Raw genomic sequence first — 24,680 nt, 5'->3', positions numbered from 1 at the left:
TCAAAGGCAATGAGAAAGATTTGCGAGCGGTTCGCGGAACCAATGTTGAGCAGCAGGTTTACCACGGACGTATCTAAGGTGCTGCACAACGGTTTCCTTGCGATTCTGGGTTGTGCATGTCCAGTTGTGGAAAAAAAACAGGAACTTTTGACTTGATTTCTACGTGCTGTACATCAGTTGTCTTTTAACTTCACGGTTGGAGCAAGGCGGTTGTTTACTCAGTATATCGGTAAGTGGTCTAACTCAGCTACAAGAGGAAGCTAACTGGTGGAAGTGTAAGGTTAAATATGGAGCACAGAGAAAAGCACGCAAGCTGATTATAATAATAAGGCAGTACCTGAACTGGTTTAATGTGTGCATAAAGTATCCTAACGTAGGATTGGGAGCTGAATGGTCCTGTGAAGTGTTTAATTAGAAAGGTGTTAAAATGTTGCAGGAAGAGAGACTGATGGAAACAGCGGAGGAGGTGAACGTTTCGAAGAGGGCAGACGTGGCTGCAAAGGGTGAAGCTGCGATCAAACCAGAGTAAGATACCGTTAATAACTAAGAAAACTGTGGAAATCGCATTTATATGTTTTTGCAGCAGATTTCAGGAGAGGGAAGCTGCAAATTAGAACAATCTTTCTCCAACTTTCAAAAGAGACAGACAGCCATGAGTCAGGGGACTGAAGATAACGCCAGATTTTTATGATGAACGTAAGCCAGTTAGTAAGATGGGAGCAAGCATAGCTGAATAAATAACCATGTGTTTGAGTTTATGAAAGAACAAAGCAGACCATCTGACAAGGCACGTGACTATAAGGAGGCTGTCTACATCTGAACTTAAGATGTTCGTGTGAATTTATGTGAAAAAACTGTAGAAAGTGTCTACAAGAGATAATAACTCATTTACACAACATAAAAAATATGACCCTGTAGGGGTGAAACAGGGGCTTTGCAACCCCCAGTGGTGTAGTAAGGACTTACTGCCTTTATTTTCAGCCTTCCTGCTGCTTTGTCTGATGAAGCAAAGAGGCTGTTGAAGGCCCTCAACTCTTTGCTTTCAGTGTTTATATAGTCCCTGCTTCTGTGCTACAGGGTCTTACTAGTTTAGCATAATTTACTCCCATTATGCTCTTTTTTCCCAGTGTGAATATAGTTCATACTAAAATGCTTTAGAGACACGCAGACTGTTTTTACACATAATTTAAAACAAAATTTATCAGGAGGATTCTTTCATCATCTTCTTATGTTTGCAGATTCCTTACAACCAAAGACAAGTTTCATGGGTTGTTAGACTCAGAGTGGCAGGGCTCAAAAAGAGAGAAAGCCAGTGAAAGTGATGCAGTTGATGGTTCAAAGGAGACTTCTTTGGAGGAACCTGAACCTAAAAGGCTGAAACAAAATTTTGAGGGTAGACCAGATGGCAAGCGTCTTCGGGGACAGAATAAGTCAAGGCCGCACACAAAGCCCACAGCCTACGATGAAAAACGACTTTGTCACTCAATCATTCAGGTATGAAGCTCTGACTCTGCATTCAAAAAGGCTCTGTGCAATACATTTTGATCCATATAGTTATTTTTGTGACTTTTCTCCCCCATAAATTTAGAACAAAGAATGCCCCTTTGGAGCAAAGTGCTACTTTGACCATGACATTGTCAAGTATATGGACTCTAAGCCTTCCGATATTGGGGAAACCTGTCACATCTACGAAACATTTGGAAAATGTGCCTACGGTTTGTCCTGCCGCTTCGCCAAGGCCCACACTACGCCTGACTTCAAATCCATGGAGAAGGCCGATCTGGTCAAGGTGTATGAAGGCAGGACTATGGTGAAGAACAACATGAGTAAGGAGCTCCAGGGTCGCCTGAGGAAGCGATCGGTGTCCTTCGAAAAGTCAGAAAAGTACCTGAAAACACTCTCAGACAACAAAGATAAAGGAGCACAGCAAGGCAACGGTAAGACGAGTGAAAAGGCTTTTATAAAGAATGCTGCCATCACAAATTTTGCTCATGCTTTTTAGGAAGAAACAGATACTGAGTATGTCACTCAAGCCTCTTTTTCACTAGTACCCACTTGCCTCGGCTCGACACGGTTTTGGTCGTTTTCCATTACAATTGAGTAACATCTATTGTGCGTAGTGTCGTTATAGCAACACAGCCAAAAGTCCAGTGATTTATAGCTTGTGATTTTCTATTTTTGTGAAGGGGACGTTCTCATGATTCATCAAGTGTCACCATTGATTGGCTTATTGGTGGTATGCAAACTGTTGATGTCACATTTTCAGATCAGCTCACTTGAAACCGCGGCTGAGTACGTACTAAAAAAAGTACCCAGTACCAGTTATTACCACCTAATGGAATCCCCTAAAAACCGTATGGAGCATTTTGGCCGAGTAGGTACTAATGGAGAAGAATTTAGAATAACACTGGTAAATAGCAGTTTACTTATTTACCAATATACTGAGTAAACAGCCACATTACCCATAAGGCAACTTGGCTGCCATCAGGAGCCACAAAGGCTGAAAGCATCTTTTTTTCATTGGTGCAATAATATGCCACAAACTGATTTAACTGTGTAAAATCTGTGGAGTTATGCTTCAAGAGCTGCTGTTTCTTAAAATAAAATTACCCTTAATTTTGACCAGCTCACCCAGTTTTAGCAGATTAAATACACTCCTATTCTGTTTCTTTTAATCTGCACATGTGTTGACCTGTTGCTACATACTCATACATGCATTATCAATTCTAGTGTATCTTAATTTGTTCCTTTGTCTCACTCATGGGATCTATGTGCATCTGAATTTTCTGCTGATCCAGCTGGAGAAAAACAGCCTGTTTCTACGGAAGTACAGGTAACCTTTTCTACTAACAGCATTCCCTCTTACTGACCACTCTGTCATTGAGCCTTATGTTTATTGCATGGGTTTTTCATGTTTCTGACTAACTGTAGACCAGCTCAGATAAACAGCCTGCTCCAGTGAAGACCGTCGGCCCATTGACTGATGCAGATGTCATCAAGCTGCGCCCGTGTGAAAAGAAGCAGGTATATCTCTTTCAGTCGCTTTCCTCCAGAGTTTTCATGTCTGTTTAAACGATAAACAAGATGTTTTAATAAACTGTTCTAATTAGCAGACATCTGATACTCATATATGTATGTATGTATGTATGTATGTATATATATATATATACATACATACATACATACATACATACATACATACATACATACATACATATATATATATATGTATATGTATATATATATATGTGTGTGTGTATATATATATATATATATATATATATATATATATATATATATATATATATATATATTAGGGAATATTTACACAATTTAAATTACAGTCAAATTGCATTGCTTAATGCCTCTTTTTGCCTCTGTTCTTAAGGTGGATTTTCAAGACAAGCTCTATCTCGCCCCTCTAACAACTGTAAGTACCATCACACTGAAATCAGTATTGGAGTTAGTGGTAGTTGTGTTTTTTAATGTATTTCTATCTTTAAATCCAGGAATGTAGCAAGTGCAATTAAATAATGACCTGTAAATGAGGTCTGGATCTGATAAAGCAAGTATTTCTTTAATTTCCTCAGTGTGGAAATCTGCCTTTCCGTCGCGTGTGTAAGCGCTTTGGTGCAGACATCACATGTGGGGAGATGGCCATGTGTACAAACCTGCTGCAGGGGCACCAGTCTGAGTGGGCCCTCCTGAGGAGACACGAAAGTGAAGATGTGTTCGGTATTCAGGTGATGTTTAAAATCTTCTGAAGGATTCAGTCCTATAGAGGGGGTTGTTGGTAAGACGTCTGGATTTGTGTGAGAGTGCAAGGACTGTGATTTTTAAAGCCTGAATTGCGTCTCCAGGTGGAGGGCAGTTTCCCCGACACAATGACGAGGTGTGCAGAGCTCATCAACAACAACACTGAAGTTGATTTTGTGGACATCAACTCTGGGTGTCCCATTGATCTCGTATACAACAAGGTAAACTCTTAACTTGCCTCCCCCAAATGCTCAGACCGTGACTTTTTTTCTTTCATTTCCTAATAGACAAATTGAGACTTCCTATTTTGCAGTCAGATGCATTTTGTGTGTTTATACTACAGCACAAAGAGCACAGATACCAGCATTTGAGAGGAAGTGTTAAACATTAATATGACAGTCACTGACAGATGGCCTTTGTTTTTTTCCCATCAGGGCGGAGGCTGCGGCTTGATGACACGTACCAGAAAATTTGAACGAATAGTCAAAGGAATGAATTATGTAAGTATGACTTTTTGCCTATCGTATGGTAATGATGCAAGAAGGAGAGTTTTGTTGCTCTTGTGGATCATTGCAAAGTTACAGTTCAGTTCAATTTTATTTATATAGCACCCAATCACGAAAAACAGTTGTCTCAAGATGCTTTATATTTTAAGCACAGTATTTGAGAGAAAACCCCAATTCCCCCTCGAAAAGCATTTGGCAACAGTGGGAAGAAAAAACTCAATTTTAACAACTTTATTAGATCCTGGCTCAGGGAAGGTCAGCCATGTGCTGTGACTATTTTAGGGTGCGGGGAAGAAGACAGGATAAAAGACACACAGCCTTCAGTTAAAGGCTGAATGAAAACATTTTTCTCCCTGTAGGTCCTTGATGTCCCTCTAACAGTCAAAATCCGCACCGGCGTTCAGGAAAAGTCTAACATAGCACACAAGCTCATTCCAGAGATGAAGAATTGGGGCGTCTCAATGATTACAGTAAGTAAAAGAGGAGCAATGTGAAATCGTCCCTATGCCATAAATCAACATGATAAAAAGGAAATTTCATTTCTAGGTTTACAGAGTTGCCAGATGTAGCTGTAAGCATCCATGATTCTGAATCGGTATCATTTATGTAAATGTAAATATCCTATGGTGACGATTCATTCTCGAGATGTTATTCTGTTCGGTGATGTATAACATGTTTACATACACCTCTCCTATTAAAAAACATTGACGCTGTGTTTTTCCTACAGTTGCATGGCAGATCCAGAGAGCAGAGATACACAAAGTTAGCCGATTGGGACTATATCACAACATGTGCAAAGCTGGCTAGCCCCATCCCACTTTTTGGTATGTGGATTTGTAAAGGTTACACAAAAAGACAAAAGCCTCCTGATGTTTAAACAGTTTCATGCATTTAGTTTGGCGTTCTCTAGGTTGTAAAACCTTGCACAGAATGCAGTGTAGTGTTTTTATTGTACATGTTTTTATAGTACATATTAATGACAGGTGATTTGGTTTTATTTTTCTAGGTAACGGAGACATTTTGTCCTATGAGGATGCAATGAAAGCGAAAGAGACCGGAGTTTCTGGGATTATGATTGCAAGGTTAGTGTCATTTCCTTGCAGCGTAAAAAAAATGATCGAAATGCCTTAAAAACAGATAAGATGACATCTGGAACTGATATGGTCTGCAGCCAGTGACTTTTGTTTTTAGATTTCACTTAAAACTGTTTCCATTATTAGAGTTCAAGTATATTTGTTTACACTCACTGGCCATTCATTAGGTACACGTGTCCCACTGTTTCTTAACACAAATATTTCAGACTGCTTCCAGTTGACAGCCAAAATTGCAATACAATATAAGACTGCTGCCTGCTCTGGTGAAACTCCACTTCTGCTAGAACATTTGGATCAAAGGTTTAAAATTAGGTATAAACAACATGGATCCATCCCGGGTTGTATCTGTGGTTCAGGCTGGTGGTGTAATGATGTGGGGGATATTTTCTTGGCACACTTCAGGGTTGTGGAACCAATTGAGCATCATTTACTGCCACAACCTAACAGACTTCACAGTAACTCCACAGTCATCAGATCTCAGTCCAACAGAGCAGCTTCGGGATGTGTTGGAACACGAGAGTCACATCGTGGATGTGCAGCTGACAAATCTACAAGAACTGTGTGATGCTGTCATGTCAATATGGACCAAAATCTCTGATGAATGTTTCTAGTACCTTGTTGAATCTATGCCACAAAGATTTTATGCAGTTCTTAAGGCAAAATGGGGTCCAATCCAGTACTGGCAAGGTGAAACTAATAAAGTGGCCATGAGTGTATTTTGCCTCAGTGAAATCAAGAATCTTTTTAAGTTGTTTTAAAACCCAGCAGCAAATTTGTCAGAGCTCTTAAGGCTAATATGTGGGTGTCTTTTTCCATGTATAATTTTCAGTTGAAGTGTGGAAACATTGTTTCTCAGAGGAAAATACAAACAAAACACTGACCACAAATTACTCCATAGGATGGAAGATCCTTATGCATTATTTATTTATGTATTTATTTATTACCTTTTCGGGGTTCTCTCTCTATAGGGGGGCTCTCATTAAGCCTTGGATCTTCACTGAAATCAAGGAGAGCCGACACTGGGACATTTCGTCCAGTGAGCGACTGGACATCCTAAAGGACTTCAGCAACTTTGGCCTGGAGCACTGGGGCTCCGACACTAGGGGCGTGGAGAGGACACGCACCTTCTTGCTTGAGTGGCTCTCCTTCTTGTGCCGGTGGGCTACAACACATTTCAGAAATTTTGCATTTGTTCTTCTGTGAGCAATTCGATTCATATATTCTGTGCAATTAAGCTGTTTTAATATAATTTTAGGGTAACAGACTTATTTGTGGTCTTTTCCCATTAGTTTATGAGACTGGAGACATTTAATAGCTGAAAATGTGTGATAGACTATGTTGCATTCCACTTTCACTCATCTGACTCTCGCTGTTAAGTTTTCCTGTTTGCTGGGATAAACGTTGCTTTCCTTCTCCCTCCATCTGTTCTCAGATATATTCCAGTGGGCCTGTTGGAGCGAGTGCCTCAGAAGATCAATGAGAGACCTCCGTACTACATGGGCAGGAACTATTTGGAGACACTGATGGCCAGTCAGAACGTGGAGGACTGGATCAGGATAAGGTGAGTACAAACATGCCTATTTTCTCCAATTACATTTCAAGATTGCACAAAATTAAGATTTTAAAAGTGCAAAATGTAATAATGAGTGTCTTATGAATTGTTTTCCACTTTCCAGTGAAATGCTGCTTGGACCCGTACCCAAGAATTTTGAATTCTTGCCTAAGCATAAAGCCAACTCCTATAAGTGATTTTCTTTTTTGTTCAGCTATTAAAATCATCAAGATTTGTGGGTTTTTTCTTCTTTTTTCTAAATTGTTCAAGAGATCAAGCTCAAAGAGAGAAGATATTTTATGTTTTAAGTGATAAAGACTCTAGAATAGTCTGTTTATTTGACCTGTGTTGCAGTAGAAACATACATCAGTTTTCATGTAATTGAGTGCAAATAAATGTTTCGCAACAACAAGATGTTTGTGTCATTTTATTTTTCTATTGAAGGAAGTTGTTTGATTTATTTGACCTTATTAAACAAACAAATACTGAACAGAGATCATCTGTCTGCATGAATTTTGTAAATATGTTTTGAAGTTCTATATTACCCTGGGTAAGCACAGTGATGATTCACTATGTAAAGTCTTTTTTGTTTGGAAATATTTTGTTAAAATATGCAACAATAAAAAATAAAACAAAGAAAAGCAATAAGAGAACCTGAGCAAGAAGTGATAAATGATGTAATTAAGGCAAATAAAGAGGTTTTAAGGGAAGCTCGTGTTCTTCACTGGAAAAGCCAAACTTTTGGATTATTGTCTTAAATTTGAGGTTTCAGTAAGAAAGTTGAGATTTTGAGGTATTAACCCAACATTTGCATTTGGACTTTGCAATTTTCTTCCACAAGCTCAGACACAAATATTGTCATAGGCGGGAAAGAAACCACTTTCATCCCCGTTTCCTTATATATAAATAGAAGCTACATTATTTAATAAATAAAAATATTTTGTAAGTCCAATTTTCTGGACTGCTTTAGTGCAGAGGTCATTTGATCTTTCTCAGCGCGCCCCACTAGTCCAGCTAGTCCACTTCTTAAACATGCCTGCGCCAAATTAAAACGAAAATAAACGTCAATCGAGAAAGATAAATTGTTGGGTTTTTGTTTACATCTAAGGTCTACGGCCACCGCAGAGAAACTTTAAGTGATTTAAAGATTTTTCATAGTATCTAAAAAGAAATTGCCATACCCTATATAATAAAATATTGGCCAAATTAATGTAAATTAAATGAATAATAATTAAGGTTAAAAATAAATAAACAGGCGAGTTTCCTTCCCGCCTGTAACGGGGCAGCAGGTGAAAAATCAGCAGCAGTCAGGTGCAATCAATTAAGCTGGAGCCAGTACTTGTAGCGGGGCGCGAGGCTTTCTGCAGCTGCATGAGAGCTTTCACGTGAATGGCTGGGTGCAGGCTCGAGCTGCTGCTAGTCCTGACTTGGACTCTGCTGCCGGTGTCCGTCCGGGGGTGGGAGCGCATAAATGAAACTCAGCTTCGCAGTTTGTATGAGCCCGGAGAGAGGGGCGAACCACACGACCCTACAGGTAAACGGCAGGGAGACGGTTGGGCAGGTGTATTTATCAGGATTGGTCACTTACGACTTGTGGCTTCTAACAGCTTGTTGCCTGACGGCTAATGGTGACAATCTACGATATAGATTTGAGAGGAATGAACATCATGCTTATTACGCTACACTTCTAGCTTTTCCTGCCCATATGAATGGGGTTTTTACCTTGTTATCAGTGACCTAACAACGACCTCTGTTGTCCAGATTACAGTAGTGGCCTTGACCAGGGTGAAGCTAAAATTCTTGAAGATGTGGTCCTTGAAGCCGAAGGTGTTGCCAGCAGTGAAAACTTTGACTCCAATGTTGACTACGATGACTTGGCCATAGATGATTCTAGACCCACGCACTATGGTGGTGGTGGTGTGGACCGTGGGTTCCAGGTAAAATTTGAAGATGAGCCTCCAAGGAGCTGGCCAGGCAGTTGTAATCCAACTGCTTCTGATCTAGAAGTTGTTTGCAGTGAAAGTGGCTTCCAAATTACTCTGCCAACAGGACCTTTGAGTGAGGTCAAGGTGTTTGGTATGTACTTGGATTAGATTTTTAGATTTGTAATAGATTGAATTGCTCTGTCTGATAAAACTTTGGCATGTACTTTCTCCAGGTTCTGGGGACAGTCTGCTGCCTATTGTTGGTGCGCCAGAAAACTGTGGTTATGAAGTGGATCCGCTGAAGAACACCTTAACTGTACCCTTCAATGGGTGCAATGTGGAGCGGCATGTAAGTTGCTTAAGAGTTTCTCCCTTGACTGTTTTGCTTAACAGGAAGTCATTAAACTTTATTTTACAATTTATTATAGGCGGATGGCTTCAGTCTGCAGCTCTTGTACACCGATACACTTGGCCAGAAACGAGTGTCGACCACATCTTGCAACAAGTTTGATCCAGAAATGGTGCCACGTTCAGGTGGTGGGCCCTTGATGTGTGTTAAACTGGTCAGAGATCCACAAGCACTGGTTCCACCACCTATGTTACCGGTTCCTCCAGTACCACAACCAGGATTGCCCCAACCAGCATTCCCTCAATCATCACCAACATTAAGACAACGTAAGTGGTTTGTAGAAGATGCTTCAACATTATTCAGATGAAATTAATTGTTTTTCCCTTTTTCAGATTGCAGCATCCCTGTGGGAGAGCAGGTGAGATGTGGTCATTATGGAATATCTATCTCAGAATGTCGGGCCATGGGCTGTTGTGTGGATTTGCTAGCGTCTGTCTGCTACTACCCACTTGAAGGTAAGGCTAGTTTTTGACAGATGGTATAAATGTTGAATTTTTAATCCGTGAAACTTAAGTGGCTTTTTTCTATCCTTCCTGTAGAGTGCACAGTGGATCAACATTTTGTATTTGCCATTCGGTACAACTCTGCATCCATCCCTGTGGATCCTACCAGGCTGATTGTTCCTGGAAATCCAGAGTGTAAACCAGCCATTGTTAACAACCAGGTCGCCATCTTTAAGTTCAAAGTTACAGAATGTGGAACCCATTCTTACGTAAGTTACCCATCCACCAAAGCTGTTACTTGGCAAACTTTGTAGGAATGCATTGACCTTTTTGGCCGCAACCTGATATATGTCCAAATCTGGAATAAGAATGCTTTGGTGCTTGACTTGGAGATGTTGGTATATGCTACTGCAGGACTAATTTTAATGAGCGGTCATGACCAGCTATCACCCTCATTTGCCACTGCAACAGCCTACACGTTTTGCTGCTAAATGGCAGGCAGCAGTACAGGGGGCAGTACTGCTGACAGATTGGGGGCTTATGCAGCTTAAACTGGAAGGATGTCTCTAGTATGACATGTCTAAAGCTTGTTGACTGTCTGAACTCTTCCATGCGCCATCTGATCTGTCAGAATCAACTTTTAATCTAAACTGTCACTTGTATGAGGTTCTCCTAAAAGGTACAAAGGTTTTGAGACTTAAGCAGACACTTGGCTTTTAACGTGCTGGCTTGTATTCTTGTAAATTGCACCTCAGTAAGTAAATCATGCAATGTAACTTGTGTTAACAGGATGTTGGTGAGGTGACGATATACCTGGCTGAAGTGCAGAGTATTGTTCACGCTCTCAATCTAAAGTATGGTGTCATTACAAGAACTGATCCACTCAGGTTAGTGGCTTGTGCTAGATTTTAATATGCAAACACAAATCTAACAGACTGAGGGGCAGGGGCACATGGTGAGCAGTATGCTGGGTTCTAGACTGGCACGTGGAATTAATGGCTTATTTGACCTCTTGTAGATTCCTGATTGAGTGCCGCTATAACAAATGGGGCACTGCTCAGTCAATGGCTAGTGTTGGCTACATGGTGAAGACCCCACCTTCCAGTATGCCTTCTTCAGTCATCTCCAACAGTTTATATGGTGTCGAGTTGAGAATTGCCAAAGGTTGGGCATTTGTCTTTCCAACAAACTACAGTAAACAGGCTTGACAAACTCTGCTGGTGTGAAGACTGGCTAAATGCCTTCTGTTCCATCCCAACAGATGAGACTTATTCAAGTTTCTATGACCATCACCATCAGCCCTTGCGGCTGCTCCTCGGCCGCCCTGTGTATCTTGAATTGCGCCTCAGCTCTCCTAACGCAGATGCAATAATTCTTGTGAATTACTGCCTGGCATATCCTCGTTCTGCAAAAAATGCTCTGGTGCTAATCTATGAAGGGTAAGCACCACCATCAACATTTTAGAGCTTGAAGGTTATCTTTAACTTCTGACTGCAAGTTATGCTTGTCTGCAGGTGTGCCAATCCTCATGATCCACATGTGTCCATACTTAAAGTCAGCAATGTTCCTGGAGTGAATCATGAAAAACGCTTTATAGTGAGTGCCTTCCAGTTCATGGATCAAAGGACAAACAAGTACCTAAACGAAGAGGTGAGTTGGAGAAGTTGATGCTGGAACAGTTCCTAATTTACATGTGTTTAAATAAAAACAAAAAACAAAACTAAAGTTGTCTGGGTTCTAAGCAGAAAACTGTTTTTAAAGTCAATGTTTGCCTTGGATATTGAAAGATTAACTTTGTTTTACTCACATGGTGTTCATTCCCTGCCAGATTTATTTCATGTGCTCTGCAGAAGTTTGTCTGCCAGCAGAAAAGAGATGTGATGAGCAGTGCTTTGATGGGAGGGTGAGTCTCTAAATCTTGGTGATAATTTGCAACTTGTTTAATGGTCTAATTAGATTCATTTTCTTCCAGGTTCAATAAGGATTTGATCTGGAAACTAACATTGTGATTTAACTAAGAAAATAAAGCCTTTTTAATTCACTATGCATGGATCTTTTGTCGTCATTAAGAACTGCAAGGTATAACTAGTGTAGAATGCTTGGTGTGGACCTCAGGGTTTGGCATTTCAGATCCACACATTGAAATGTTGTTTATTGAACTTATCAAGCACTAAAACATGAGACAATTCAGTGATCATCAAAGGCTGCGGTGCATGCTATACAATGGAAACATTGAGCAAACACATGAAATATTGCGTCTAGGTAAAATGACCATAAGTGTCTTATATTTTATTTTTTTAATCAACCTATAAGAACACAGATAAACCAAAATAAACAAGGGTGTACCATCTAGTGTGTGTGTATACACACCCATGTCCTTAGACATACCTACATGTATTCGCCGAGAGAGAGAGAGAGAGAATCGGGTCTCCTTGACAAAATGTAATGTTTCCATTTAACCCAAATATCACTAAATATGTCATATTGGAGTCTATTAATGAAGGTAATTCTTTCCATTTTAAACATCCCATAAACAATCTCATACCAGTCATTTAGTGATGGAATTTTCACACTAAGCCATTTCTTGGTAATAGTCTTACGGGCAGCCAGACTCAGAATACCATACAACAGCTTGGACGTTTTATCTACGTTCACTGAGTATAAATATCCAAACAAAAGTTCATCCCAATTAAAGGGAAGTTGCATACTAAAAATGATCTGTAACTCAGAATGAAACGATACCCAAAAAGTGTTGATCAATGGGCAAGACCAAAACAAGTGGAAGTGTTTTATTCCTTGGGCCCCACAATTTCTCCAGCAGCTAGAGTGATTAGAATGTTTACTTTGTGCAGGAGTAATAAAAAACCTACAGAGATTCTTCCAACCAAAACATCTCCATATATTAGAACTAGAAATTCTCCACTGAAAAGCACACTGCTGATACCAAATGTCATTTGAAATTGCTGTATTTGTTTCCCTTTTTTTTTTTTTTTTTTTTTTTTTTTTTTTAAAATGTAGGTAGTATTTTGCTTCTTAACCTCTTGTATACCCTTATACCAGCGGTCCCCAACCCCCGGGCCTCGGACCGGTACCGGTCCGCGAGAGTTGAGGCTCAGGTGTGAAATGTAAACTAGTACCGGTACTAGTTTTATTTTGTTGTATTTATCCGCGACACCTTAAAGGCCGGTCCGTGAAAATATTGTCGGGCATGAACCGGTCCGTCGCGCAAAAAAGGTTGGGGACCGCTGCCTTATACAGTCTAGAAATCACCTTGAGGCCGGGATCTGCCTGGTAAGCCTTGACAAATATACTTAAAACGGGTAGAGAGAAAAGATCTATTCTCTTAGGTATAAAGTTATGTAGGTGATGCCTAATTTGAAGAAACCTAAAAAAATCAGTTTTGCTTAACTGGTATTGATCTTTTACTGATTGGAAGTCCCTAAGAATTCCCTTATCGTAAAACATACAATATGCCATTAAGCCTTGTCTTGCCCATTTTTTTTATATCTTACATCTAACTTATTGGGTAAAAAATCAAAAGCGCACCATCTTAAAATCCTGGCCTCTTCATTTCAATCATTCTTATTAAGAAATTGTAACCAAAGTTTTAAAGGCAAGTTAATCCATTGGTTTCCTTGATTAATTTGTTTTTTTAATGAGTGTCACATCCCCTAAGCTTGCCTGAATTGGAAAATCTCTTAAGGCCACTGTTTCTATTTCTATTTCTTTCCATCTCGCTTGGTAGTCTACATTACACCAACACACTAATATCCTCAATTCAGCTGAAATATATAATCTTTCAAACATGGGAACCCCAACCCCCCTTTGTCTTTAGCCAACTGAATAGTTTGATACTTAATCCGTGGTTTTTTCCCCTGCCATATGAACCTAGAGATTATTTTGTCCCATTCCTGAAATTGTTTATCAGTTATTTCAACTGGGAGTGTTTGGAACAGATAAAGCATCCTGGGCAAGATATTCATTTTAACTGTATCAATACGTGATTCAAAATTTAAAAATGGTAATAAGTTCCATCTTTTAATATCCTCATTTATTTTATAACACAAAGGATTAAAATTTGCATTATATATCTTAGAGAGATCTTTAGTAATATTTACTCCAAGATGCTTCATCTGCTCCGACTCCCAGTTCAAATTGACTTTAGACTTAATTTCCTGTAAATGACCATAAGTTTAGTGCAATTTCAAGTGTAGTTTGCCATCGTACTGCATAATGTACTCAAAGGGAACCTGGGTCGGTCCTGGGGCCTCATTCCAGTGGGATGTGCTAGAAATGCCTGAGCTGATTCTTTTAGTCATGGAGTAGTGGGTCTGAGCCCCCCACTGATGGGTGAACCCATCAGACTCTGTCCAAAGTTTGTCTTCATCTAAAACTTGTAAAAAGCAGGGTGTGGAGGAAGAGCTGTAAAGGCGGTGTGACTTTGGTTGATTAGCACTTAAATGTGATTTGATCACATTTCACTGTGTGAAATGTGAAGCTGCACCAGCGTTGGCCTGTCGCTGTCAAGTTACTGTCAATTCCTCAGATTCTCATTGTGCCTGACTGCAAAGCCATATATCACACAACCGGAAAATCGTCTTGCAATCCAAATAAATACTTGATACAATGCCTTATGGTCACTGCTTCAGCTGTCAGTTTAAGACTTTAAAATTACTTGTACTTTTGAATAATTGTCTTTATAGATGTATACCTGGCAGTCCCTTTATATTTCATTGGTGACATCCAAGTGGTCCCACAAATCTAAAGGAATCTGGCTTTTATCACTGTAGCCTCCCCTTTTCCCCCAGTGGTTGATGTTGGTTTCATAAAACAAATTTAAAAGCTTCCCCTCTTTGGGCCTGTCATTTACATGTGGCTGCTTGTCATTAACATGCCTTAATTGTTTGTTTGTTTTTAAGTCATCTCCAGAGCTTCCTGACATACACCCATCTTGATAATCAGGTTAAAAGTATAAACATCCATCAGTAAATGACCTAAAGCTATGTGCTCTTAATATGTAGACTACATCATTTGAGCTCCCCTATAAATTTTCAGTGAGTTTGATCCATTTACAATATTGTAGGAGCCATATGAGTTCCTTTTTTTTTTTTTTTTTTTTGATTAAGAGGCCTGGTTAAAATGCACACATTGTATTGGTGCACGGGTTTGGGGCGTGACTCATGGGTGTTAGGTGATAAATGTGGTTGCACTCACCTGTTCACTGCACCTGATGATGAGCAGAAGGGTAGGTAGGGTGAGCATGAGGGGAAACTTTCTGTTGACCGCATCTTGATGCATTTTTTTTTAAATGCAGCTTGAGTTTAGTTTAGTGCACTAATTTATGCCATAGCCAGAGGCTGTAGTTTGGCATAGTAATTGGTGTAATGTTTGTAAGTTGCATTCGTTTGTTTGTGCAGTCTGTGCATTTGTATCATGTTTTGATCCCATGTACTGATTTTGTATAGTGGACAGTGGAATTAAAGGAGCAAATAGTACAGAGGTCTATCTTATGTGTTTATTGTTGCGCGTCATCTGTGTCCTCATATTTAGCCTGCGGCGGTCGTTGGTTGGAAGAGCCGCAACAATAATTTTGTAAGAAATATTATATTTGTATGAATATGCATGTAAAGTCCTTTATACAAACCAGAGGAACTAAAAGTCCACTATACTTAAAATATTGAAAGCTTTTTTCCATGTGCCATACTGCTTAACATTGGAGTCCTTTCTTAAATATTTTTCTCTTTCAACTTTATTTCGTTAACTTGAACATGCAAAGAAACAGATGTGCAACTATGTCTATGTGGTGGTAGATAAAATAAAAAAAAACAATTATTTTTTTGGTCATTTTTAACAAACGGGAGAACAATTGAGAAGTAAATGTATTTTTTTTCCGATGAGACGCCCGTGACGCAGCAGCTTCCGATGACCCATAATTCTTTGCGCTTTGAAGCAGTTCATATGGTGGGTTGTTGTTTTTACCCCACGAGTTGAATCGCTTTGGGTTTTTACCCCCACAAAACAAGTAGCTTTTGTTGTTTTGCTGCTTTTTTTTTTTTACTGCAGACCTCACAGAGTTGTCCGTCGTTAGCAAATACAGGAAGTCTTTGTCACATGTTTACATCAGCTGATCTGGAATAAAAACACAGTAAGTCTGTTTGACAAGACAGGTAGATTTTAATATTTCTCTTTGTAGTTTAGAAATGGCCAAAGTATTTGTCGGAGAGGGCTAGATCAGCTCTCGGTCACATTAACCCAGACGGTAGATATAACGGCAATGACCCGTTACCTACCTTCCAGCATCCGCTTAGCTTAGCCAACTTAGTTTCGCTTCACTTGCCATTTTACCGCATCATTATTTGTGTTTCATAGCATGCTGTACAAAACCCGCTAGTACCAAGTCGAAAAAGGGTATATCCGCTTAAAAAAAAAAAAAGAACTATATTAACTATTACATCTAAGTCTCTGTGCCTATTTTGCATGGAAATATTCAGATATATGGTCTAGAGGAGTGGTCGTGCAACAACAAGGGCGAGTCCAAATTTCAGTGCACACCTGTGGAAAGTAACCTCCGTGTGTGCAGAAGTTTTCATGGCCTTCTTTCAGTTTCTCACTCAGTACGAAACGGTTTAATTGTTGTTTATGGCTTTCTTCACACAATTAAGTGATCTTTTCACGTCTACACGTTATCAACCATAGTCTACCTAACTGTTGTTTTAATACTAATAAATAATAAACAAAATGTATTATCTTTTGTGCAGATCGATTATGTTTGGTCGCCACACAACTCTAAGGTGTTAAGACATGAGATGATATTTTCTATGATAAGTACATTTAGTTTAAACAGTACTTTAAATGCAGTTACTCAGCGAGTGAGGCATTTTACAGTAAAGTTCAACTACCTTAATTAATTTACTGCATCAGCATGTGGCTTTTAGGTTATCTGATAAGTGTAGAAGCAGGGACCAGAAGGCACAGAACTGAGCATTATCCTTTACTGTGTCAGTTGTTGTAACTTTGTATTATGAGCCTCGCATTTCTTGACATTTTCTTGCTGTTTTGTTCTGAAAGCCTGGTGTTAAAGTCCTGATCAGCTGCAGCTGTAGATCTGAGAAATTATGATGTGAAACAAGCTTAAGTCTCATGACCTAATGTGCAGGATGGGAGCTGCAAATTCAGCAGCAGTCAGCAGATTTGCAGGAAGGCGTGATCTTTGTCCTCTCATAAGATTGCACAAACCCAGAGGTGGACCCACACCAGTCTGCTTGTTTAACCCTCAGATCCCATTGCTGGCACAAAATGTCTCATCTCACAGAACTTTTCAAGTATGTGGACGACCACCAGGACCTGTATGTGCAGGTAAGATTACTCAGGAAAAATATAATAGTTATGCTGGACTCAATGTAAGACCTCTTGGCTGTTTAATCATTGTATGGTTGTCACTTGATTTAATGGCTTATTGAGCTAACTTTAAACTGGACAGCATTGTAACTCATTCACTTAAGCTGGCGCTATAGTAGATGCCAACTGTGAAACCAGATATTATAACTGCTGCTTTAGTCAAATTTTGTAGGTGGTCTGATGTCCTAAGAATCACTTGCTGTGGCTCTTTTTTGAGCATGATGAAAGTGCCTAAAACACCTATTTTAATGTCTTTAAATCCCTTTTTCATAATTGTCCTCAGCGCCTCGCTGAGTGGGTGGGTGTCCAGAGTGTGTCTGCTTGGCCTGAGAAGCGCGGGGAGATCAAAAAAATGATGGAGATGGCAGCCAAGGACATCGAGAGGCTGGGAGGGACTGTGGAGTTGGTGGACGTTGGCAAGCAGAAGGTCTTGCACTGGTTACATTTCTTAATGCATTAATGATTTGTATATTGCGTTATCTTTTCTACTTAAATTTCACCATAAATCATTATTCATGCAGCTTCCCTCAGGAGAGGAGATCCCCCTGCCTCCTATCATCCTGGGGCAGTTAGGATCAGACCCAACCAAGAAGACGGTGTGTATTTACGGGCACCTTGATGTTCAGCCAGCAAACATCGATGATGGCTGGGACACAGAGCCTTTCACTCTGGTGGAGAAAGACGGTAAGAGGAGAATACTTTTGGCCTGCGTCCTGCACAAAACAACCCTGGAGCTTCTTTCTGAGCTGGAAAGTTATGCGAGTAACTGAAGTCAGCTGGAACGCGCTTTGGGCTTGTAAAAATAGATGAAAATTAAAACTTTAAGGCTACTGTATCCAGCTGTTTGCAAGTTACACTGGGTAGTTTTTGGTTTAGCAAAGTTATAATATCAAATATGACTGAAGAATGAGCTAAAGTACTGTCCTGTAGATGGAATAGATGGCAAAGCTAAAAGAAGAAGAAGACGAACTAATTTTCTAAGATGAATAAAGCTGGTCAATTACTATGAAAACAACAAAAAAATAATGAGGACAGAGTGTTTTAGTGGTCTTAAATGAACAGAGGTTACAGAAAACAAAAACAAATCCACTCAGCAGGTAGGTAGTGCAAGATGAGAATGAGAATGCTATATGGCACTATAACTAAGAGAAAGCGTGCCATCAACAAGCTAAACTATGTAGACTACGAATGTGTCTGACATGCAAAGATGAGTAACACAAAACAAGTCACAGGATTGTCTTGAGAGCTTGAAAAAACAAGGCAGTTGGCCTTCTTCAAGTTTGCAAAGACATTTCACCTCTCATCCAAGAGGCTCCTTCTAAAAACAAATGGTTGTGTGTCCCAGGTATTTAACCCTTAGTTGGCGTTATTCCCTTTCAAGATGGCCCTGAGACGCGTTGATCATGTCATCACCTGATATGAGGACTCACCTTGGCTCACGTCATTACAATCACTTGGTCATTACAATCACTTGGTCATTACAATGACTGGAGATTAGTCGCAAAACCACCTTGCCTCTGCTCAAAAACCATCGTTGGAACAAAGGTGGTGGATTACAACACCAGCTGTCAGCCACCTCCAGTGCAGGCCTGAGACCTGATCCCAGGTGCTTCAACCCACATTCACACCTGGCCTTAGGCGATCTCAACAGGCCTCATCGTGGTGTATGGCAGGGGTGGTGCAAGGACAGGGGTCATCTCGTGACAACATCAATAACATCAAACTCTCTCTTTGGTGTTTAGATTGGTTGAATTATATTTAAATGTTCTTCAAGCTTTAATCAGCTTTCTCCTTGCAGTAACTGCTAGCAGCATGTTTCCAAAGTCCAGCCTAGTTAGCTCATCTTTTGTTAGAGCTGCAGTCTTATCGCCAGTCTTCTCAGGCCAAGTTGAACCCATAAAGTTATTATTAGAAGCAAAATGGCTCAAGTGAGGCATTCTTTAGATGTTCTGTGTGTTGTATTATTACGACATATATCTGGATTTAAACAGACATGGATGGATGTTAAAGAGCTTTTTGCTTCCTTAAAGTTCTGGTTTGTTGGACTCAGCATGCGTGATCTTGTGCATTTTGAGTCAGCTGACACAAAATGCCACATCCTCTTCCCGCTGTCTCATTCCTGCCTGCTCAGCTGTGTTAGTGCTGCTTATGTCACAGTTTACAAAAACTTGCTGCAGACCTTTTTAAAAAAAAAAAAAAAAAAAAAAATCATGAACAAGGGTTTCATATTGTTACACATAACCTTAGTCATGATTTAAACAAGCTTAAAATGGAGCACTGTCATCTGCTGACTATGTAATAAACATAACCTTAGTGTCATTTGTCAACTCCACTATCTTCTCATTAGAACCTTGAAACTGAAATAAAGTTTTCTTTTTGTAGGTAAGCTCTATGGACGAGGATCTACTGATGACAAGGGTCCAGTGTTGGCCTGGTTTAACTGTATTGAAGCGTATCAGAAGATCGGAAAGGTACAGTTACTGCCAACAAAAGGTGTTTCAAGTTCAGATAGTTGAAAGATGATATGATATTTTAGCGTTTCTTAAAAAGAAAACCCTGTTTGAACAGTGACTTGAAACGCTTGAAATTACTGACAGGAGTATATTGAGGTGTGATGGTTTATTTCAGAATCTGTAAACATTGATAATACTTAGAATATTATCAAGATTTTTGTTTTGTTTTTGTATAGTGATGATAAAGCAGAATAGCTACTATATAGCACTGTATTCTAAAATGATATGTGGGTCATTCATATCACACATAAGATCATTATATGCTTAGTTTGGACTCATGCTCAGTTTTATTATTAAAACTTATTGTGAGAAATGTAAAACCTGTGTAATAATAAGTATTAGTAAGTGTATTTTTTGGTTATGTAGGTTGTATTTGTATTTATTAATGTGCATAATTAGAAATAAGGTGATAAAAACAAAGCCTTGCAACATGGAACAGCCAAGTACACGGCTGCATTTCCAAACTGATTAATCGTCATTCTTAGAAATGGATTATCTCTGTGTTAAAGTACACCACTGATTTGCAGATCACTTGTTGATTGCTTCAGAGCTGTCAGCAGTAAATGTCTTGGTCAAAGGTCCCGGGGTAGGATTGTCTTAGGCAGGAATCACTTAATGTTTATGATAGGTTTGTAGCATAAACCTATTCGCTGGAACGTTAAGGACAATTTAATTACACAGCAAAGCAAGACACGAGTAGGCAAAGTTCTTTATGTTTCTCGTGCACGGGAGAGAACTGGACAAACGCCGTCCCTTCGCTTGACCCCAGTTGCTCTCGTCCGCTCCCCCGTAACACTGCTCTTTTATTGAGGTTACATGAATATACATAGGTGCATTAACATATGACGTCTACATACACACAAAGAGTACCTTGCCTGTGCGTTGTGTAAGCGTGCGTGTGTGTGTGGTCAGAGTGTGACCCCATAAACAACTTCCCTAAACCTGCTGGTCTGGAAGTCCAGCAGTTCATCTAAACAAAAGGCACTTAGACTAAAACTGACATAGCTACGTTTATCCTACCACAAATCAATAAAAGAAGGTAGACCTCTCCCATGCTCCCAGGATGTGGGTGTGAATGCCAGAACACTCAGAACACTTTGCAGACTCCTAAAGATCACACATCCTATCACTACACAATTGATTATACACCTCTAAGCATATATGGTTAAATATTTCTAAGCATAAATGACAATCAACAATATAAACCTAACAGTTTAAACTGAAGCACATCGTCTTTGCTTTCTCCTGAATTGTACTGGACTGTACTTTAAAGCGATAAAGGAAAGTTCACGCGTAGCAAAGGCTGGAGATAAAAGATCAACAGTCAGCATGTGCAGGGAGTCCAAATTAAAAATATGAGATTAATCAACTATTTTATCTTTAGAAAATGAGGAAAAACAGATTCACAATGAGCCTGAATTTAAACTTGAACCAGTGACCAAATTTTAGTCTGCTGATTTTTTTCTTTCTTTCTTATGCATCTCTCTTCTTGTTGCAGGACCTTCCCATCAACATCAAATTCTGCTTCGAGGGGATGGAAGAATCTGGATCTGAGGGTCTGGATGATCTTGTGTTTTCTAGAAAGGACACTTTCTTTAAAGGCGTGGACTACGTCTGCATCTCTGACAACTACTGGCTGGGCAAAAACAAACCCTGCATCACCTACGGCCTGAGAGGAATCTGCTATTTCTTCATTGAGGTGAAGTCCTGTTGGATTATTGTTGGTAGGGAGACACACAAGCTGTGTATTTTAAAATAATGTTTTATGTTCCAACCTCAAGGTGGAGTGTGGTGGAAAGGACTTGCACTCAGGGGTGTTTGGTGGCTCTGTTCATGAGGCCATGACTGACCTCATCGCACTTATGGGCAAGTGAAGCTGATAATTGTGATTTTTAGTCTCACCGACCTTATTTTACAGCAGTTTAGAGTTTTAATCATGTGTTTGTGACTTCCTGCACAGGCTCCCTGGTTGACAAAAGGGGTAAGATTTTGGTTCCTGGGATCTATGACAGTGTGGCGCCTCTGACAGCAGAGGAGCAAAAGCTGTACGAGAAGATCGACTTCGACTTGGATGAGTACTGTAAAGATGTGGGGGTTGGCCGGCTGCTGCATGACACAAAGGCAAAGAAATTATTTATGTTGTTCGCATCACTCATTGGTGGAAATGTGCTGTATAATTTTGGGTCATTCACACTTTTTGAACCTATTGTTCTTTATTTCTTCCACCGTAGGAGCAAATCCTCATGCACCGTTGGAGATATCCTTCTCTTTCCCTTCATGGTATTGAGGGGGCTTTCTCTGAAGCAGGAGCCAAGACGGTTATTCCTCGCAAGGTCATCGGCAAGTTTTCCATCCGCCTTGTGCCTGACATGGATCCCAAAGTTGTGGAGAAGCAGGTAAACACTGTGATAGGTCACAATGATGGCATATAGCACTCACCTAAACAATGTAGCAGAGGTCACTCAGTATCTCTACCACTTATTGGTAGTTTGTTGCTCAGGTGATTTGCTCAGCCATGCATTGTTTTTTTTGTTTTTTTAAGAAGTGTGTAAAAGAAATTGCAATGTATGAAAATGAGAAATATTATGAATATATTAAATTATGAAGTAAAAAAAAAAGTGGAGTGATTTAATTTGAATGAAGGTAACTTTATTTAGACAGAAAACCAATGTCACAGGTCATAAAATACACAGGCATTAAAATATACCTGCATAAAATTAGGAAAACCAACCAATCAAGTCAGTTTCTTTTGCCTCACCTAATACAGTTCAGCCCTTTGCACACATAATGAGCACCATGTTGTTTTTGCATAAAAGCTCCAACAAGTTATTTTTCCCTCTTCAAGGTCATTGATCATCTGGAGAAGAAGTTTGCTGAACTGGGAAGCCCCAATAAACTGAAAGTGAACATGGGCCACGGGGCAAAGGCCTGGGTCTCAGACTTCAACCACCCACACTACATGGCAGGGAGAAAGGCCATGAAGACAGGTACAGGGACTTTTATTAGATCAAAGAGGGAGTTCACTCAATCTCACCCATTTCTGTTATCTTGATACAAAGTCGAAATCAGTTCTGTGTTTATTGTATTACAAAAGTGTAAAACACTTTCTCCTGCTATAATACAACTGACTTTCTTACAGTTTACATTGCAATGCTTTTTCTTTAAGAGAAATCAAATATTTCGTCATGTTTCAGCTCCTGTCCTCGGGCAGATGTTTCAGGACATTAAAAACAAAGACAAGCAAATTTATTATCCAAAAGCCTTGTACATATTGTGGCGAGCTCAGACAAGGAGGAGACAGAGACCTGCTATTCCTGCCTTAGCCGAAATGCTAAGCTACAGAGAGGACAGCCTTTTATTACCAACGCCCATTCACACACCACAGCAGTGAGCGGTGGTAAACGGGCACAGCCATCTAACTCACGGTGCTCCGCTAGCCACACCAAACACAGAACACACAGCAGCATTAATGTTACACACTAACACAAAAATGGTGAATCGACACCTGATAACTCTTAACTGCTGTTATAACTCTAAAACGTAGAACACGTTAACATCAGCTATACAGCAAAGTCCATAAGTCCTCGGGCCAGTGGCCCCTCCCCCTAGACCAATGAAATATCTTTATAAGCTTTTCTGTTATATGCATATTTTTGTGGACGTTTTTAAGTCTTTTTCACGTATTTTCACTGATAGGATTATACCCAGTTTTGATGTGACAACAAAAATATTAGTATCATCATTATTTTTGTTATTATTATTATTATTAAAAATTTTATTGCTTTTTGCGTTGTTTTTTCCTCCTCGTTGTGCTGTAGTCTTCGGGGTCGAGCCTGATCTGACTCGCGAGGGCGGCAGCATCCCGGTCACCCTGACCTTCCAGGAGGCCACAGGCCGTAATGTCATGCTGCTTCCTGTAGGGTCCTCTGATGATGGCGCTCACTCTCAGAATGAAAAGATCAACAGGTTGGTCACAGCTCATACGGTTTCACTTCTTTTGAAATGTGGAACAAGTAGGAACTATTGATAAAATGGATGAAATATTGCAGTAAAAGAAGAGGATAATGTTTGTCATCTCCAGATTATTTCTGTGCTAAACTTAATGACAGGTAAAGTGAGTTTTTGAATTATAAACTGTTATCATGGCTTTATTTCTCCATTTTCAGATCAAACTACATTCAGGGAGTCAAGCTGCTGGGAGCATACTTCCATGAGGTCTCTCTGCTGGAGTGATTTGATGGTTTCTCATAATGATAGGTGTAAGATATGCTCATCCTTCATTTCAGTACATAAACTTAACCTAAACTGGAATTACCTTTCACAATGAATGGTTTTATACACCCTGCTGATAATAAAAGTGTTTTTCGTACTTTGTTTGAATTGTCCTCTTTTGTTTTTGTTCTTTTCAGGATGTAACAGGATTTACTTTTGATGCAGTGCACCGCTTAGCATGTGGGTCATAACTCACAATAATACTGCCAGGTCTCTCTTGGAAATGAGATTTTTAATCTCAATAAGATTTTTACCTGCATAAATAAAGGACTAATAAAAAAAGAAATAAAATAATGTTGGTAAGCTTAATTTAGAAGCTGTCAAATGTGTTTGAGGCGTCAGTGATAGCAGCATGACCAAATGCTGTTATTGTATTAGTGTTTTCCACATCACAGCATTGAAAAAGTACAATCAGTCACAATTTGAATATGTCGATATATGTAGAAGCTATATAGGTAGGTGTGTGTGTGTGTGTGTGTATGTATATTAGGGGTGCAACGATACACAAAATTCACGGTTCGGTTCGATACCTTGGTGTCACGGTTCGATATTTTTTCGATACAAAAACAAATGTTCATGCCTTTTTAATTTGTCATTTATTAAAATTATAAATATATATTTTAACTCAAAAGTACAGTTTTTAAATTTAAGGTTGCTGAAACAAAGTAATAAAATAAATCTATCTGATCAAGAAAACACTCATCTTTGGAAAAGAGAGTTTATTACAGAGAAATGTCTCTTTCCAAAATAAAAGCTATAATATACGCTTCTTCTGGGCTATATTCTCAGCAGCATATTAAACATATCAGGTC

General features: G+C 39.5%; 3 protein-coding genes across 3 annotated transcripts; all 3 read left to right on the top strand.

The window, feature by feature from the left end:
- Positions 1 to 51: 51 nt before the first annotated feature.
- dus3l (dihydrouridine synthase 3-like (S. cerevisiae)) lies at positions 52 to 7,618 on the top strand. Its single transcript, XM_084920014.1, has 16 exons — positions 52 to 229; positions 437 to 525; positions 1,239 to 1,494; positions 1,589 to 1,937; positions 2,799 to 2,833; positions 2,932 to 3,024; positions 3,389 to 3,430; positions 3,591 to 3,743; positions 3,861 to 3,977; positions 4,191 to 4,256; positions 4,622 to 4,732; positions 4,990 to 5,086; positions 5,269 to 5,344; positions 6,325 to 6,513; positions 6,789 to 6,917; positions 7,033 to 7,618. Exons 2-16 carry the CDS (start codon positions 449 to 451, stop codon positions 7,103 to 7,105), a joined length of 1,863 nt encoding a protein of 620 aa, XP_084776140.1. The 5' UTR covers positions 52 to 229; positions 437 to 448; the 3' UTR covers positions 7,106 to 7,618.
- Positions 7,619 to 8,268: 650 nt separating this feature from the next.
- Positions 8,269 to 11,728, top strand: LOC146362995 (zona pellucida sperm-binding protein 4-like). The gene is made up of 12 exons (XM_084919663.1): positions 8,269 to 8,442; positions 8,670 to 8,984; positions 9,067 to 9,182; positions 9,262 to 9,508; positions 9,575 to 9,697; positions 9,782 to 9,954; positions 10,475 to 10,572; positions 10,704 to 10,849; positions 10,947 to 11,124; positions 11,200 to 11,335; positions 11,514 to 11,588; positions 11,658 to 11,728. Exons 1-12 carry the CDS (start codon positions 8,298 to 8,300, stop codon positions 11,664 to 11,666), a joined length of 1,761 nt encoding a protein of 586 aa, XP_084775789.1. The 5' UTR covers positions 8,269 to 8,297; the 3' UTR covers positions 11,667 to 11,728.
- A 3,884-nt stretch (positions 11,729 to 15,612) lies between these two features.
- LOC146362994 (cytosolic non-specific dipeptidase-like) lies at positions 15,613 to 23,970 on the top strand. The gene is made up of 12 exons (XM_084919668.1): positions 15,613 to 15,830; positions 16,963 to 17,041; positions 17,367 to 17,510; positions 17,605 to 17,767; positions 19,466 to 19,554; positions 21,095 to 21,295; positions 21,378 to 21,462; positions 21,557 to 21,717; positions 21,828 to 21,992; positions 22,442 to 22,583; positions 23,415 to 23,562; positions 23,763 to 23,970. The coding sequence occupies exons 2-12, from the start codon at positions 16,982 to 16,984 to the stop codon at positions 23,827 to 23,829; spliced, it is 1,425 nt and encodes a 474-aa protein (XP_084775794.1). The 5' UTR covers positions 15,613 to 15,830; positions 16,963 to 16,981; the 3' UTR covers positions 23,830 to 23,970.
- Positions 23,971 to 24,680: the final 710 nt, after the last annotated feature.

Source organism: Perissodus microlepis, chromosome 22 (genome assembly GCF_051167445.1).
Source record: "Perissodus microlepis isolate ML-2025 ecotype Zambia chromosome 22, ASM5116744v1, whole genome shotgun sequence".
NCBI classification, from domain to species: domain Eukaryota; kingdom Metazoa; phylum Chordata; class Actinopteri; order Cichliformes; family Cichlidae; genus Perissodus; species Perissodus microlepis.
Note: the sequence above shows the minus strand (reverse complement) of the source record. Positions and strands in the feature narration are given on the sequence as shown.